This window comes from Ictalurus furcatus, chromosome 7, assembly GCF_023375685.1.
Source record: "Ictalurus furcatus strain D&B chromosome 7, Billie_1.0, whole genome shotgun sequence".
Lineage (NCBI taxonomy): Eukaryota > Metazoa > Chordata > Actinopteri > Siluriformes > Ictaluridae > Ictalurus > Ictalurus furcatus.
In genome coordinates, this window is record NC_071261.1 from 35,114,153 (window position 1) to 35,130,791 (window position 16,639).

General features: G+C 41.9%; 1 protein-coding gene across 6 annotated transcripts in view; it reads right to left on the bottom strand.

Annotated features, from left to right (window-relative positions):
* Positions 1 to 1,365: 1,365 nt before the first annotated feature.
* Positions 1,366 to 16,639, bottom strand: part of ssx2ipa (synovial sarcoma, X breakpoint 2 interacting protein a) — a 21,560-nt gene continuing 6,286 nt past the window's right edge. Inside the window, exons 1-14 of one of the 6 annotated variants that reach the window (XM_053630042.1) lie at positions 12,013 to 12,090; positions 9,595 to 9,674; positions 7,653 to 7,798; positions 7,303 to 7,509; positions 6,875 to 6,985; positions 6,647 to 6,782; positions 6,252 to 6,327; positions 5,998 to 6,169; positions 5,041 to 5,188; positions 4,794 to 4,918; positions 4,515 to 4,685; positions 4,314 to 4,425; positions 3,664 to 3,814; positions 1,366 to 2,041 (exon numbers count right to left, since the gene is read on the bottom strand). In XM_053630042.1, coding sequence (XP_053486017.1) covers positions 1,975 to 2,041; positions 3,664 to 3,814; positions 4,314 to 4,425; positions 4,515 to 4,685; positions 4,794 to 4,918; positions 5,041 to 5,188; positions 5,998 to 6,169; positions 6,252 to 6,327; positions 6,647 to 6,782; positions 6,875 to 6,985; positions 7,303 to 7,509; positions 7,653 to 7,798; positions 9,595 to 9,652 — 1,680 coding nt within the window. In that variant the 5' untranslated portion in view covers positions 9,653 to 9,674; positions 12,013 to 12,090 and the 3' untranslated portion in view covers positions 1,366 to 1,974. Of the gene's footprint in view, positions 2,042 to 3,663; positions 3,815 to 4,313; positions 4,426 to 4,514; positions 4,686 to 4,793; positions 4,919 to 5,040; positions 5,189 to 5,997; positions 6,170 to 6,251; positions 6,328 to 6,646; positions 6,783 to 6,874; positions 6,986 to 7,302; positions 7,510 to 7,652; positions 7,799 to 8,012; positions 8,110 to 9,594; positions 9,675 to 10,745; positions 11,056 to 12,012; positions 12,220 to 12,353; positions 12,477 to 13,578; positions 13,681 to 14,952; positions 15,103 to 16,429; positions 16,546 to 16,639 lie in introns of those variants that run through there. The other 5 variants (XM_053630044.1, XM_053630041.1, XM_053630043.1 and 2 more) reach the window with 5 other exon arrangements.

Consider the following 16,639-nt stretch of genomic DNA (forward strand, 5'->3'; position numbering starts at 1 on the left):
AACCCAAGTTGCTCCTGATGGCAAGTTTGCACCTTGTATGGCAGCTCTGCTACCATTGGTGTGTGAGTGTGTGTGTGAATGGGTGAATGAGACACATTGTAAAGCACTTTGGATAAAAGCGCTATATAAGTGCACCATTTACCATAACACAAACTGCTGCAGAAGTTAACGCTGGCTCTGATAGAAAGGAGTCAGAACACAGAGCATCACAGCTTGCTGCGTATGGAGCTGCAGAGCGGTCAGAGTGCCCACGCTGACTCCTGTCCTCCATCGAAAACTCCTACAATTGGCACGTGAGCATTAGAACTGGACCATGAGCATCATGTGGAGGCCGGGTGCGTGACTTACCTGGGGAAGAGATGGCACGAGGATGCACTACGGAAAGAAGGCGAGCCGGTGGCGGCAGTGTGATGCTGGGAGACCTTGGATCCTGGCATTCATATAGCTATCACTTTGACACGTACCACCTACCTAAACATTGTTGCAGACCAAGTGAGCGGCTGTGGCTCAGGTGGTAGAGCGGGTTGTCCAATAATCGTAGGGTTGGCGGTTCGATTCCTGGCCCACATGACTCCAAATGCCGAAGTGTCCTTGGGCAAGACACTGAACCCCAAGCTCGCGCCTTGCATGGCAGCTCTGCTACCATGAATGAGTGTGTGTGCACGAGTGTGTGAATGGGTGAATGAAAACCAGTATAAAGCACTATAAAAAAAGCGCTATAAGTGCAGACCATTTACCAAGTACACCATTTACCTTCCTGGCAATGGTATTCAGCAGGATAATGCTCCACACTCCAAATGGTGTTGTTCTGGACAAACAAGTCCGATCCATCGAGGCCCGACCTCGCAACTTACAGGACTTAAAGGATCTGCTGCTAACGTCTTTGTGCCAGATACCACAGCACACCTGCAGAGGTCTTGTGAAGTTCATGGCATGAGAAAAAAGAAAGACAAAAACCTGCGATGCTATTGGGTAGAACCGGTTGATGTTACACCATGGTGAACATTTCTCTCATTACGATCTCAGATGAGAGAAAAGTATGCCTCCTCTTTTCAGCCAGATCGTGCATGACCATCAGCCTAAAAGAGAGAGAGAGCACTTCTCACTTTTATGGTCCATGCCGGTTTCCTATTGAACCCAGAGAGTGAACAAAGTCCTTTTGATGGTTTGTAGTTGCTGGAAAAGTAATTTAATAAAAGGTGCACCCCCTATCTGTAGATGCATGGCACCGAAATTAATCGCATTCTCAGGTTAAACTAACCCTAATCTAATCCTGTTGTCAGGCTTTAACCTGTTTGGAACGGTCAGTAAATCAGCCTTATTGTTTTTATCTCACCCTATATCTCTTAAAAATCACAATTTAAATAATTGAATGAATCCTTTATTTCATTGTTGTATCCAAAAATGGCATCTAAGAAAACACATGAACACCTAAATCACACACTGTTCTACTGAGCACTGCTGTACTGAGCAGTACACCAAAATAGTGCGTAAATAACATTTAATAAAGTAGTGTGAAGTACAAATAAAAATAAACCTTCTATAATTTAAAATCACACACATGGAGGAATAAACAAAATTTACAAATGTGTACAAAAACTATTGTAAAAATGTTTCCCATAATTCCTCTGACCTCTGATATGACACTGTGTCAAATTAAATATTCTCATATTTACTAAAAAATATCACATTCATTGTACTGCATTAACATGCAAATACAGAGGAAAAAAATAGCAGTGTTCTTTATTATTATATAAAGGAGTGATTAATTCATATTTGTACCTGCAGCCGCTGTGTTCCGATCAATAAACATGTAAACAGCAGAGCGACTGTCACTTAGATTTAAAGCTATTGTAATGTGTGTGGAGTGTGTGTGGAGTGTGTGTGTACATTTTCTCTCAGTGCTTTTGTGTATAGTTAGTGTTTTCTTCTCTGTGTGTTTGTGTTGAGTGTGTGTGTGTGTGTGTGTGTTCTTCAGTGTGTCTGTGCAGCAGAAGAGTCACTTGATGTCTCAGTGCTGCTGCTGCGTCTGCTACAGCTCCTAATAAAACAGGAAACACGTCAGTTCCTCATTTCCTGTGAGCTCTGATTATTAATAATTGCACAGTAATGCAGAGTCACACGGCTGATCTAGAAAATGCAACTAAAGCTACAATTACAAACAGGAACTATAACAATATAGCATTATAATCGAATAATATTAGAAGCTCATGACCCAATATTATAACTTATATTGTGCTAGCTCAAAGTTTAAAATCCCAGCAGTGGCAGCTCGTGCGCAAAGCCCTTAACCCTCACCTGCTGAACGTAAGTTGCTCGGGATAAGAGCACCTGCCAAGTGCTGTACACGTAAATGTAAAGAACCTCATAACAGATTCAAGATTTTTCTACACGTCACGTACACAGTGATATACATTAAACCTTGCACTGAAATGAAACCCTGGCCTACTCCTACTCAGACTGCATTTATATGACTAAACTCGTTGCCTCGGGGAAGCTTTCGCGTGGCCGCTGTTCCCCTCTGTAGTGCAGAGTATCTTAGATGGCCACGTTGGGTCAGTGGATAAAATGTCGCAAATTATGAGTACAGTGATTACCGATGTTCAAAAGTAGGAATGCACTGAAGTTTCGGCATTTTCAGCTTTTGGCCAAAAGAGAAAAAAAGCAGGAAATGAGAAATTAAATGTTTTTACGCTGCGCTGCATCTCAAATCATTTGAGTCATTGTGTGAGCTAATATCATCACCACACTAACAAGCAAAGAGCCGTCACCTCAGCAATGTGGAACAATTTCAAAGTTTCTGACACGGACGTCAAAACAGCAATTTGCAGTCGTTGCTCAGATGAGGTTTAAAAAGGTGGTACATGGCCGAGGCACTACAGACAGGTCTGATGCACCACCTGAAAGCATGACATCCAATTCAATACGCAGGGTACAGCAAAGCAACAGTGCTTCAACACAGCCAAACTAGCACGCTGACACCTTCTGTCACCACAGTCTTTCAAAAGGAAAAGAAATTATGTACACTCTCTTATTGTTATGTTAGTTATTTTTGCCTTTTAATAAAAGTGCTGTTAATTTCATTGCCTTTCAGACACGTGAAAATGATTAAAACGCAAAATATTTATACAATTACACAAAATGGCCATTCTTTTAAAACAGGTTTTTAGTTAGTTTTTTAAATGTACTTTTAGGTTTCAGTTTTTAGCCAAGTGTATCCAGAATTTTAAATTTCAGCCAAAAGTTTTCAGCTCAGTGCATCACTATTCAAAAGTCTTCTATTGTCGTAGACGATCAGTGCAGAGGTCATGTGTGCAAAAGGAGAGATTAAAAGTAGGTAAAAAAGTAAATAAAAACAGTGAGCAGGACAGCGTCTGGACAAGCATTAACATTATACCGTCACAACTTCATAACACGGACCTCAAAACTTCATAACATTATAACCTCATTCATTTTTATCATGAGATCACCTCTGCCATGCTCGTTAGGGATGAATTTAAATCTACATCCAGATTACTGTAAAGCTGCTTTGTGACAATGTCCATTGTTAAAATCGCTATCTAAATAAAGATGAATTCAATTGAACTGAATGATGAAACATTCGCAAAACAAGAAACTTTTTATTATTATTAATAATAATAATAAAGTAATGTGTGGTGTAACCTGGCATCAGGGCAAAGCTGCAGCGTGCGGTAAAGCTCGGCAGTGGAGGGCAGCCCCAGAGAGGCAGATTTAGGGGTGGAGAACGCTGTTTGGGATACACCCCTAACTGAGGGAGCTGGACTGGACACCACTTTGGCTTCAGGCTCAGCATCTACACACACACACACACACACACACACACACACACACAGGTGGGTGTTAAGAGGCTCACTGAGTGATGATCGGCTGTGAGACAGGGGGCAGAGTGAAGCGGTGTAACTGAGTGATGACTGACTGTGAGACAGGGGGCGGAGTGAAGTGGTGTAACTGAGTGATGACTGGCTGTGAGACAGGGGGCGGAGTGAAGTGGTGTAACTGACTGATGACTGGCTGTGAGACAGGGGGCAGAGTGAAGCGGTGTAACTGAGTGATGACTGGCTGTGAGACGGGGCGGAGTGAAGCACTGTAACTGAGTGATGATTGGGTGTGAGACAGGGGGCGGAGTGAAGCGGTGTAACTGAGTGATGATTGGCTGTGAGACAGGGGGCGGAGTGAAGCGGTGTAACTGAATGATGATTGGCTGTGAGACAGGGGGCGGAGTGAAGCGGTGTAACTCTCTGAGTGATGATTAGCTGTGCGAAAGGGGGGAGGAGTTAGGTGGTGTAACTCACTGAATGATGATTGGCTATGAGAGGTAGCAGGTCGTTTTCGCTCTATAAATGGTGTCATGTTTAGAAACTGTGTCTTCAGCCACATGTCCCGGTCCTCCTCAAACGCCTTCCTCTGTAGAGAACACAAACAATTTTCTATTCTCATTGAAGTTTTTGCACAATGTGTGTGAGTGTGTGTATGTGTGTGTGTGAGTGTGTGACCTCGTGTCCCAGTCGGATTGCAGCCTCAGTGAAGTTCTTTCTCTCTCTCTCGAAGGTTTTCTTCTGCTCACTGAAGATCCTCCACTCGTCCTTCAGTCGTTCTTTCTCCTCCAGTGTGTATCCATCATTCAGTATAGCCACTGTGTCCTCATCACATGGAGAGACCAGTTGCTGCTCACACACACGCACAAAATAAGCCTACCACAGAGTGGATTATCTGCACTAACTGCAATGTGTGTGTGTGTGTGTGTGTGTGTGTGTGTGCGCGCATATGTGTACCTGGAGTAGCTGCTGTTGTGTGTGTATAAACTCTGTACATTGCTGCAGTTCCACTCTGATGCGCTGCATGGCCTCTTCATGGTCCCTCTTGGAGATCACTTCCTCTTGAGACACTGACACTGACACACACACACACACACACACACACACACACACACACACACACACACACACACACACACAACAGTAATGTGTAGGAAGTAAAGGAGTGGAGGGAGTGTGTTTTTAAGGGTTTGTTTTTAAAAACCTTGTGTGTCGAGTGTGTGCATGTGGTTCTTTAGCCTTCTCCACTGCAGACGTATGCTGTTGGTCAGCTGCTCTCGCGCCTCCACACACATCTGATCCAGATTCTCTTTACTGCATTCCTCACACTCGTCCTCAGGCTCAGAGTTCTCCTGACACATATACAGACACACACACACACACACACACACACACACACACACACACACACACACACAGTGAATATTCGAAGAGATCACAATGATGTGTGATAAGGAACACATTCATAACATCCTCCATGTGTGTGTTTATACATGTGTGTGAGTACATGTACATGTGTATATACAGTATCTCACAAAAGTGTAAATATTTTTGTAAATAAATATTTGATAGCCTCCCTTCGGAGACTGGGCCGCAGGGCAGTATTCCAGCATGATAACGACCCCAAACACACTTCCAAGATGACCACTGCCTTGCTAAAGAAGCTGAGGGTGAAGGTGATGGACTAAACCCTATTGAGCATCTGTGGGGCATCCTCAAACGGAAGGTGGAGGAGCACAAGGTCTCTAACATCCACCAGCTCCGTGATGTGGTCATGGAGCAGTGGAAGAGGACTCCAGTGGAACCTGTGAAGCTCTGGTGAACTCCATGCCCAAGAGGGTTAAGGCAGTGCTGGAAAATAATGGTGGCCACACAAAATATCGACACTTTGGGCCCAATTTGTACATTTTCACTTAGGGGTGTACTCACTTTTGTTGCCAGCGGTTTAGACATTAATGGCTGTGTGTTGAGTTATTTTGAGGGGACAGCAAATTTACACTGTTACACAAGCTGTACACTCACTACTTTACATTGTAGCAAAGTGTCGTTTCTTCAGTGTCGTCACATGAAAAGATATCAAATATTTACAAAAATGTGAGGGGTGTACTCACTTTTGTGAGATACTGTGTGTGTGTGTGTGTATGTATATGTGTGTGCACACCTGGTCCAGGCTGTCCTCTGTCCTGCTGCAGTGTGTCTTTGGGCTGAGAATAGACACCATGTCCCTCTTCATATGCTGCAGCAGCTTCTTCAGCTCAGCATTCTCTTGCATCAGAGCCTGAAGTCTGACCTCATAATCACTCAACAGAGCTCGGTACATCTCACCCTCATGTCTATCACACACACAGACACAGTTACAGATGTGTTTGGGACACATCTGTAATGAAGCAATGTTTAGTAAGCAGAGCATCGTACCTCGCCTCCATCCTGCTCGTCTTCCACATTCCTCTCTTCCCATCAGAGCGACTTACACAGTTCACCACATCAATTGCTGCACACACACATTTAAAAATTTTTTTTTTTTTTTTTTTTAAGAAGAGTGCAAAAGTTTAGCATTATTTTAGTCTTATCTAAAATCATGGTGCTTAGATGAACCCCCACAACACATTGCCCAGCCCGTGTGTACAGAACAGCACCGCTGCACTGTGGGGTTTCTGAAAGTGATGTATTGTTCTATGCTGTATAATATACAGGGCGTGTGGACTTGGACATGTCCATGTACTGATGATTCTGTCGTGTAGGGATTAGGGAGAAGTATTTAGTTAACACATTAACATTACTCAGATTTAACACAGCGTTTTGTTCTCTACCAAGTTTTTTGTCCCTCTTGTCCACCAGTAGTTGGTTCAGACGTTCCTTCAGTTTGGTGCACTCTCTCTCTTTGCGTTTGGCATCATGGCTATATTGAGTGGCACGACTAGAAATGATGCTTTGGAGCTTCTGTACCTACACACACACACACACACACACCCCATTATATAGTGTCACTTCATAATGTCTTTTGACTGACTTTAATGTGTTATCAGTGAGAGACCCACTTCCTCTTTCTCAGACTTCAGGCAGCTCTGCAGTGTCCTGATCTTTAAGTGCAGCTGACGCTCGCCTTCATGAAGACCCGAGTTCTCCCTGCGGGTGTGTTCCAGCTGGTCCTAACACACACACACACACACACACAGAATCATACAGAATTCCAAAGCGGCTCCTGAGGGGCACAGAACAGTGTTTGCCCTACTGTCCCGGGAGTAGCTCCTGCCATCCAGTGGCAGGAATGCAGTGTTGCCTCACCACATGACCCTTTACTCTTCAAGCCCAACATCATGTTCTCCAGTGAAGTGCATGGACACAGCCCTCTGCAGTTCCATGTGGTTCCCAGCTGTGTAGTGTTGTGTAGGTGTAGTTACTCAGAGTTGATGTGCTGTGTGTTACAGTAGATAAGTGGTGTGTATTGTTGTGTAGTTGTATGTACTTTGAGGCGGGAGTTGTTGTGCTGTAGGTGCTCCAGGTCACTGCAGCTCTTCAGTTGATGGTGCTCTAGGTCCTGCAGCGTGCGCAGTTGTTTCCTGTGCAGCTGGAGGAGCTCGTACAGCAGGTTCAGGGCAGGCACAGCACTCAGAGCATTACAACCACTCCTGGACTCCACACACACACCACACAGGCCCAGCGAGCTGGCTTCCTACACACACACACACACACACACACACACACACACACAGTTACACTACACTTAAACTACCTCCCATAGCCCGCCCACTGGCCTGCCGATCCCCTCCACCTGCCTGCTGACAGACAGGCCCACAGACAAATATACACACAGACCTGGTTGATATAGGTGAGACACTGCGGGATGTTGTCCTGGGTACAGAAGGCACTCAGTATGCTGTAGGAGTGTGTGGAGGGGAGTGTGTGCACGTGTGTGTGGTGGGACACACTGATGTGGGAAATGCTCGACAGGTCTTTTGGGTCTGAAACACACATACACACACACACACACACACACACACACACACACACAACACATATATATATAAAAATACACATATGCACACACACACTCATTATTAGACTAGTGTGTGTGTTATATCCGTAACTGCAGGTTTTATTCCAAAATAAAGTATTCCTACAGAAGGAATTATGGATTATTTAATAATATTAATCCTAGATTTGTGTTTTATAAACCTGATGGTGGTGGTTGCATAAGTATTCACTCCCAGTGCTTCTCCTGGTTCCGTTTCCAACAGAAGCGGCCTAGTTAGTTGAGTGGAGTCGACCTGTGTGTAATTAAACTCTCACTTGGTCTCAGTATAAATACACCTGTTCCTTGAAGAACCCAGAGTTGGAGAACATATCTAAAAACACACACCATCTTGAAAACCAAGGAGTGATCAAAATAAGTCTGGGATAAAGTTCTAGAAAAATTATCAATCAGGGTTTGGTTTAAAATAAACTTTGAACACACAACTGTGAGTCTGGCTGGAGGAGACCAAAAGTGGGTAAAGAAGGAATTACTCAGAGAAACCCTTTAGGAGCTGGAGAGATCCACAGCTCAGATGGAGAAGTTGTTCCCAGGACAACCACAGACTGGACAATCCACAACACTGGACTTTATAGAAGAGTGAAGAACAAAACCATTATTTAAAAAAAAAAAGTCACATGAAATCCCATTTGAAGACTCAGTAAACAAGTGGAAACCAAACACTGCTTAAAACACCATCCCCACTGTGAAGCATGGTGGTGGTAGTATGTTGTGAAGATGCTTTTGATTAGCAGGAAACTGATGAGGGTTGAGGGTGATGAATGGATGGAGACAAATACAGAACAATCCTACGAGAAAACCTGTTACAGTCTGTGAGAGACTAGAGACTAGGGGTGGAGCTTCAACTATCAACAGGACAACGATACCAAGACCAAGGTGAAAAATGATGCTTCCAAAGCTACTCTGGAGTGATTCAACACGAAGAACATGAGCGGGTCAGATGAGGACTCCTCAATCCAAATGAGACTCTGTTGCGAGACATGACCAACAATGCTCTCCATCCAATCTGACTGCACACAAGCAATTTTGCCAAGACAAAAACATCAGGATCCAGATGTGCAAAGCTGATAGAGTCACATGTAAGAAGACCTGCCTCTGGTCATGTACTGACCCAGCAGGGTGGACACGTATACCAACAGATGTAAGCTTTACTTATTTATTTATTTATTTATTTATTTATTTACCTTCAAGGGGGTGAAAATTTATGCACAGCACTGTATAAAATATATTTACTAACATTTTTGTACATAAACAATACATTGCTCAGAAAAAAATCTGTTGGATTTTAAACTACGAAACAAATAAAATAAATAAACAACTCAACAAAAATTAAAAAGTGATGACAGAATGAAAATAATAATCTTTAATGTTTTTGTTTATGGGTTTGTAACACTGACTCTGCAATTACTGTACATAAATAAAGTACATAATCGCTATGGAAACCAAAACATCGTACATGTGCTATATTGATATAATTACAATCCACACCGTTAACGTTTGTGACTCATTAACGAGAGTACAAATATTCACTAAATCCTGATGAATATTCATTACTGTAATTATACTGTAAAAACAGAGCATTATTAGGTCCACACTACAGTGTGCATTTGGAACACAGCCACAGATTCATCTTAGTGCTGAGATTTATACACTCTACAGATCATATAACCACTGACTGTGTGTGCGTGTGTGTGTGCGCGTGTGTGTGTGTGCGTGCGTGTATACCCAGACAAGGGTCAGACATCATCACCAGTGTCGTCTGTGGGGTCCATTTATCTCCCATCTCCAACACACACAAGACAGTCCTGAAACACACACACACACACACACAGGAGGAATCTAATAGCTGTGTAGTAGACTGTAACAGTAAGGTTCTCAATGAGATCTGGTTATTTAACTGCATTCTTCCTTCCCATAGTCCTGACCAGTCTCCCCGTCCCTGCTGCTGAGACGCACCCCAGAGCACGACGCTCCCACCCCATGTTTCACTGTAGGTATGGTATCAACCAGTAGATTAGCCTGGTTTTCTCCACATGTAGCCATTGGAGTTCAACCCAAAAAGTGTTTACTCTCATTTTGTCTCATCTGAGCAGATAATCTTCTTCCTCATGTGCTCTTTAAGTTCCTGCCATATTCCTTTTACTCAGGAGAGGCTTCTGTCTAGCCACTCTACCATAAAGGCCTGATTGATGAAGTATTTCTGAGATGGCTGTCCTTCTGGCAGGTTCTCACACCTCTGGGGAAGACTTCTGAAGCTCTGTTAGAGTAGACATTGGATTCATAATCTCCTGCTTGTCCAATTCCCCTCCACCAGAGTACTGAGTTTCAGCACTAGGAAGAGTTCTGGTGGTTCAAAACATCTCCCATTTCACAATGATGGAGCTCACCGTGCTCCTGCGAACATCCAAAGCTTTAGAACTGGTTTTATTCCCTCACCCTGAACTACAGTCCCCTCCGAAAGTATTGGAACAGCAAGGGGTGTGCGTGCTAACTAATGCTGACGTCAGGTAAAGCAACAACAGGTAACACTCACCTGGAGGAGGTTAACTTAGCATCCTGTTTATAAACACACCCACAGCGTGTCGCAGCTAATCTTATTTAGGTATAGCTGTTTCTCAAAGCTCTAACCAGACAGGTAGACCTGCTGCTATCTTAGCTTAGCACTGATTACAACCGGAAACAGGAAACACAGGGCCCCAGCACGTGACATCACAGAGGCGTCTTTGACATTTAGAAGGACAGGTTTTATACTTAACACTGATTAACACGAGCGCTAAACCTCACACAGATCTACCATAGATTATCTCCCTAAGCGAAGCTACGTGACCACTGCTAATCCGTTAGCGTTAGCATTAGCAGACAGGTGTATTCCTCACCTTCAGTTATTTCTCCGTGAAGCTCGAGCACTGTATATGATCATATCCACATAAACACGTTACAATAAACTCTTTAAATGTGCAGACTATGTATATTCTTATTTATTTGTTTCTGTTAGCCCGCGAACTACAGGTGTTTACACGCCGTCAAACAGGTCGGTTTGAAATACTTCACGGTTTCCTCATAAACACTAATCCTGACACTCATTGGTCCAACCGTCTCCAGGCAACCAGGATATGGCTTCCCGATTGGCTCACAACGCACCATGTGACACGCGAACACGCAGGTGGTTAAGCAGGAAGCAGCAACGGTTCTTCCAAAAGCGTGTCCTGAATCCCTTTTTAGGGAATCCTTAATTATATACTTTACACATTATATAACACTAATTTTTATATCTAACACGCTTTAGTAGACGTGGGTTTGGCTTTCTGTAACTACAGCTGAGTGCAAAAGTTTTCCCACCCTCACTGCAACATGATGAAACGCGCTTTATGGGTTTGGTTTCTCAGATGTTCCCGTTTTAAACAGTGTTAATAATGTCAGTATATGAATTATAAAAGATCATTAAATGAAACAAAATTCAAATTAAACACAAATGAGAATGATCTTTCTGAATGTGATGTAAATGAGGAATTTTATTCCACTTTATTTCTTGACTTCATCAGTTTCTTCTGTAAAGTCAAATACAATAATAGAGCAGTTGAGGGGGGTGTAAACTTTTGAGCATTTTGATAAACCAGTGAGGCTTGCTAAGAGATACTGTAGTGTTTGGTATTAGTGTTAGCCTCAAAGAACAAAATCATTGTCTCATTTATAAAGAAAATAATCACAAATTATTCCCACCTCGATTTAAACAAAAGAAAAAAACCGAAAACCCACAATGCACTGCAGTAGGCTCCTTTAAGCCTACTCGATACAGAATACCCAAAATGCTCTGCAGCAGGCTCTAATTATGTATAATAAGTCCTTCAGTGTGAGCAGTGTGCTTCTGAGGCTGCAGGTGAAATGTCCTGTTCTCCACCTGTCCTGAAGCACATTGCAGTAATTAGCATTCATTTCATTAGACTTATTTAGCACGAGCGTCTGTGTCCGTCTCTGGTGCTGGAGCATCTCTGTACTCAGTCATAAACTTCTGCAAATCAGAGAACACCTGTCCATCCTGCTTCTACACACACACACACACACACACACACACACACACACACACACAAACTGATGAGGAAACTGAGAGAAACAGCAGCAGAAGCTGGGCTGTGTGTGTCTCACCTTGATGAGGTCGTAGGTGTCAGTGATGATGGCGATGAAGAGGCTGAGCACCATGTAGGTGAAGATGGAGACAAAGCTGTAGATGTAGAATCTGCTGAATGACCACACCAGAGCACTTCTCTCCCTCAGCTTGGTGAAGGTGGAGTACACCTCATCTCCATTAATCATGGACAGTAAACAGTACGCCGTGGTGTGGAAGGTCCGGAACTGTGATACATCACACACACACACACACACACACACACACACACACACACACACACCTCTCTGAATATGGCCCTGAATATGTATTATGTATATGTAAATATAATTGATGTGAATATGTTAATGTATAGACTGACGTTTTCATGGTGAGGTCCGAGAACAATCCATCCACAGAAACAGTAGCTGAGATAAATCATCACTGCACACAGGGAGAACCGCAGAGCACTGGGTAACGCTGCCCTCATGGTGAGGATCAGGATCTACACACACACACACACACACACACACACACCAAGGTTATTATCGTTAAGGAAAACTAAAACTATCAGTGAAAAAACATTTCCAAATAAACGAAAACTAAACTATAACATGCACCTGCAAAACAAGAATAAAACTTTCCTTCTCATATTTTAAATCTTTGGTGGTCTAAGAACAGATCTAGGGTTAGGGTTAGGGTTAGGATTAGGGTCAACCTCGAGGCTGAGCGGAGTGGATCCATTGATGTTGATGAATCATAAATGCCCAGTAGAATTCTGTAACATTATTGGTGATCCGAATCGATTGTTAATTTGTAATAATAAATCAGATAAAATATTAAAACCCCCCTCCGTTGCACAAGTTGGTATCGCCCAACTATTGCCTCCCAACACAAGGCTTGGTCACTGCTGTGTGAACTGGGAGAGCACAGGTAGCTCTGAAGGTGAAGATGAAGTGCTGAACACAGACTATTCTGCATTTCTGGTCAGAGAAGAACAGTAAACCTTATAAAACCTGTCCTCAGGAGGAGGGAGGATAATGTGGTGTAGTCTAGCTAACAACACTCCACATATAGTGTAGCTAACCAGCTAATTCACTGCAATTTAGCCATAACTATCAATATAACAAGTTAGCAAAAAACTGCTACATTTTATTTGAATAGTTCCCGTTATTATCAACAGTAATGTTCACACTGTGCACTACAGCGACATGTTAAATCTCACACTAAACCAGGTGTGTAAGTTTTAATCAGTACAGTGTGCATTCATTTGGACTGATATTACACCCTGTGGGAAATGTTTTAATGAAACAATCATTTGATCATAAATGCTTGTGGATGATAGATAGATTAGACAGATAGATAGATTAGACAGATGGATGGGTGGGTAGATAGATAGAAAGATACATAAGCAGAGGGAAATCAAAACTATTTATGCACCATTAACACAAACTGAAATGAAACTGAAATTGAAAACCAAAACACAAAACAAAATAAAAATAAAAACTATCAATATTTTTAAAACTATAATAACCCTAACACACACACACACACGCACAAGGATTTGTGTGAGGATGTGTGTGTGTATATTATGGGATAGCTCGTACGTTATATTTCTGGAAGAATCCGAGGTAACGGAGAACTCCAATCCACACCAACAGAGTTGCCGTCCCCAACAGAATACTGCATATGGTGTAATTAGACAGCACCTACACACACACACACACACACACACACACACACACGCACGCATGGATTCATACATAGTATAGTGTGTGATTTTGGGACATGCACACTGTGGACTAACAACGTTTATATATATATATATATATATAATATTGGCACCCTTGGTAAATATGAGCAAAGAATGCAGCGAAAAATTATCTTTATTTGTTAACCTTTTGATGTTTTGTTCAAATAATTCACAACAATACTCTGCTGTCAATGGGTAAGACCAAGGAATATAGCTGTGATGTGTGGCGAAAGGTTGTTGAGCCTCACACAATGGGAAGTGTCTATAAGAAAATAGCACAAACATTGAAAATGTCCATTTCCACCATCAGGGTGAAGTTCCAGTCAACTGGAAATGTTATGAATCGACCTGGAATTGGATGTGTGTCTATATCGTCTCAACACACTGTGAAGAGGACGGTTCGAGTGGATAAAAAATCTCCAAGGATCACAGCTGGAGAATTGCAGAAGTTAGATGCGTCTTGGGGTCAGAAAGTCTCCAAAACTACAATCTGAAGTCACCTACATCACCACAAGTTGTTTGGAAGGGTTTCAAGAAAAAAGCTTCTACCTCATGCCCACGGTTAAATATGGAGGTGGCTCTTTAATGTTATGGGAATGTTTTTCTGCAGAGGACCTGGACATTTTGTTAGGATACATGGCATCATGGACTCTATCAAATATCAACAGATATGAAATGAAAACCTGACTGCCTCTGCCAGAAAGCTTCAAATGGGCCGTGGTTGGATCTTCCAGCAGGACAATGATCCAAAACATACATCAAAATCAACACAAACATGGTTTACTGACCACAAAATCAAGGTCCTGCCATGACCATCCCAGTCCCCTGACCTGAACCCATAGAAAACCTGTGGGGTGAACTGAAGAGGAGAGTCCACCAGCGAGGACCTCGAAATGTGAAGGATCTGGAGAGATTCTGTATGGAGGAACGCTCTCAGATCCCTTACCATGTATTCTCCAACCTCATCAGGCATTATAGGAGAAGACTCAGAGCTGTTATCTTGTCAAAGGGAACTAGCACAAAGTATTGACAAAAGGGTGCCAATAATTGTTGCACACCTATATGTAACAAAGAGATTTTTATTATAAAGCTGTGTTGTGTTTGTAATTGTTTGATATCCATGAGAGCAGAATTTTTTTTTTTAACAAAAGATCAAAAGGTTGAACAATAAAGACAATTTTTCACAGCAACACTGTGTGTGTGTGTGTGTGTGTGTGTGTGTGTTTACCTTGGCCAGTATGCAGATCTTCAGTGTTGATGCAGTAACTGTGAGTGTGTCACTGATGATGATTAGAATGTTCCAACCGTTAATGAACTCCATTCTCTCCAGTGATGATAACGACTTTCCCCATTTAACACTAATGAACTCAGCATACTCCTAATGAACCAAAACACTCATCATTTACACTTATGTTTAATTAATTTAATTAACTGTCAGTTAGTAAATGTACAGTTATTGTCCACCTCATCACTGTTCTCTCGTATTGTACTGTTCTATCAGCACAGTGTCTGACTAAGGCCTTACATGTCTCTTCAGCAGAATATTCCCATCTCCTGTCCTGTCCCTCACACCCTACCAATACATCTATTCAATTCAATTCAATTCAATTTTATTTGTATAGCGCTTTTTACAATAGACATTGTCTCAAAGCAGCTTTACAGAAATATCAACATGGTATACAGATATTAAAGGTGTGAATTTATCCCAACTGAGCAAGCCACTGAGTGGCGACGGTGGCAAGGAAAAACTCCCTAAGATGTTTTAAGAGGAAGAGACCTTGAGAGGAACCCGACTCAGAAGGGAACCCATCCTCATCTGGGTAACAACAGATAGTGTGAAAAAGTTCATTATGGATTTATATGAAGTCTGTATGGCCTTAGGAGCAGCCGTAGTCCCAGCAGTCTGGAATTAGAGAAGATTTGAGCTCCATCCAGAAGAAGATTTGAGCTCCATACAGAGCTAGACATCTATATATCAATGCCACAAACATCTGTGTTCAGGAGTCAAGAGAGCAAAACTGACAGTGCTTCCTGGGTGGGAGGAGCATACTCTCTCAGCCCTGTCAATCATAGCCACACTAGCCAGTCATGGTATCTGTGAGCTCATGTATGCAGAAGAAGGTAGATAGCGTTCCTTTGAGTATGTTACGCTGCTCTGTGATGCACTAAAAATCAGGGGTATAGTGTGAGGAATTGCAATATTTTTAGAGCTGGCAATTTATATAAGTCCAATGAAATAAATTCACTACCGTCTGTGTTTTTCCCTTTAAAAATAACTGAATGACCTGTTACATGTATTACATATATCAGATTAATCGTAATTTCATATAATTGTATACATATAAATGTACACATACAATTATTATTATTATTATTATTATTATTATTATTATTATAAATGTATAAATATATGTTTATATAAACACTATAAATGCATATATTTGAAAATATGTTTGTAATTATGCACAAAAAAAACGGTTCCTTCAGAAAAATGTATAATTTAATGAATAGAAAATTCTAATAAGCCTTTCATATTGTTCACTGTTTAGTGGTGTTGTGTTCCTCTGCCCTGGACTGTCACTTTATATTTTACAACGATAAAATATTTTACACATAACAAAGTATTTTAAAAGCTTTATTTCTCTTTCTCTTTCTAGTATCATTTCTGTGATATAAAATATGTTTGTGATGAAGTCATGACTCACAGTGAGGAGGCGCATGCCGGCGATTACTGAGCGTGTGCAGAGCACCAGAGAGAGTGAACACACCATAATGACCAGCAAATCAAGCAGCACCATCAGTAGGAAGTGACTCACTGCATCTGCACAAACAAATACTTTATTACTCATAAACATCTTTATTACTGTACTTAATACTTTATTACTCATAAACATCTTTATTATTACTGTACTTAA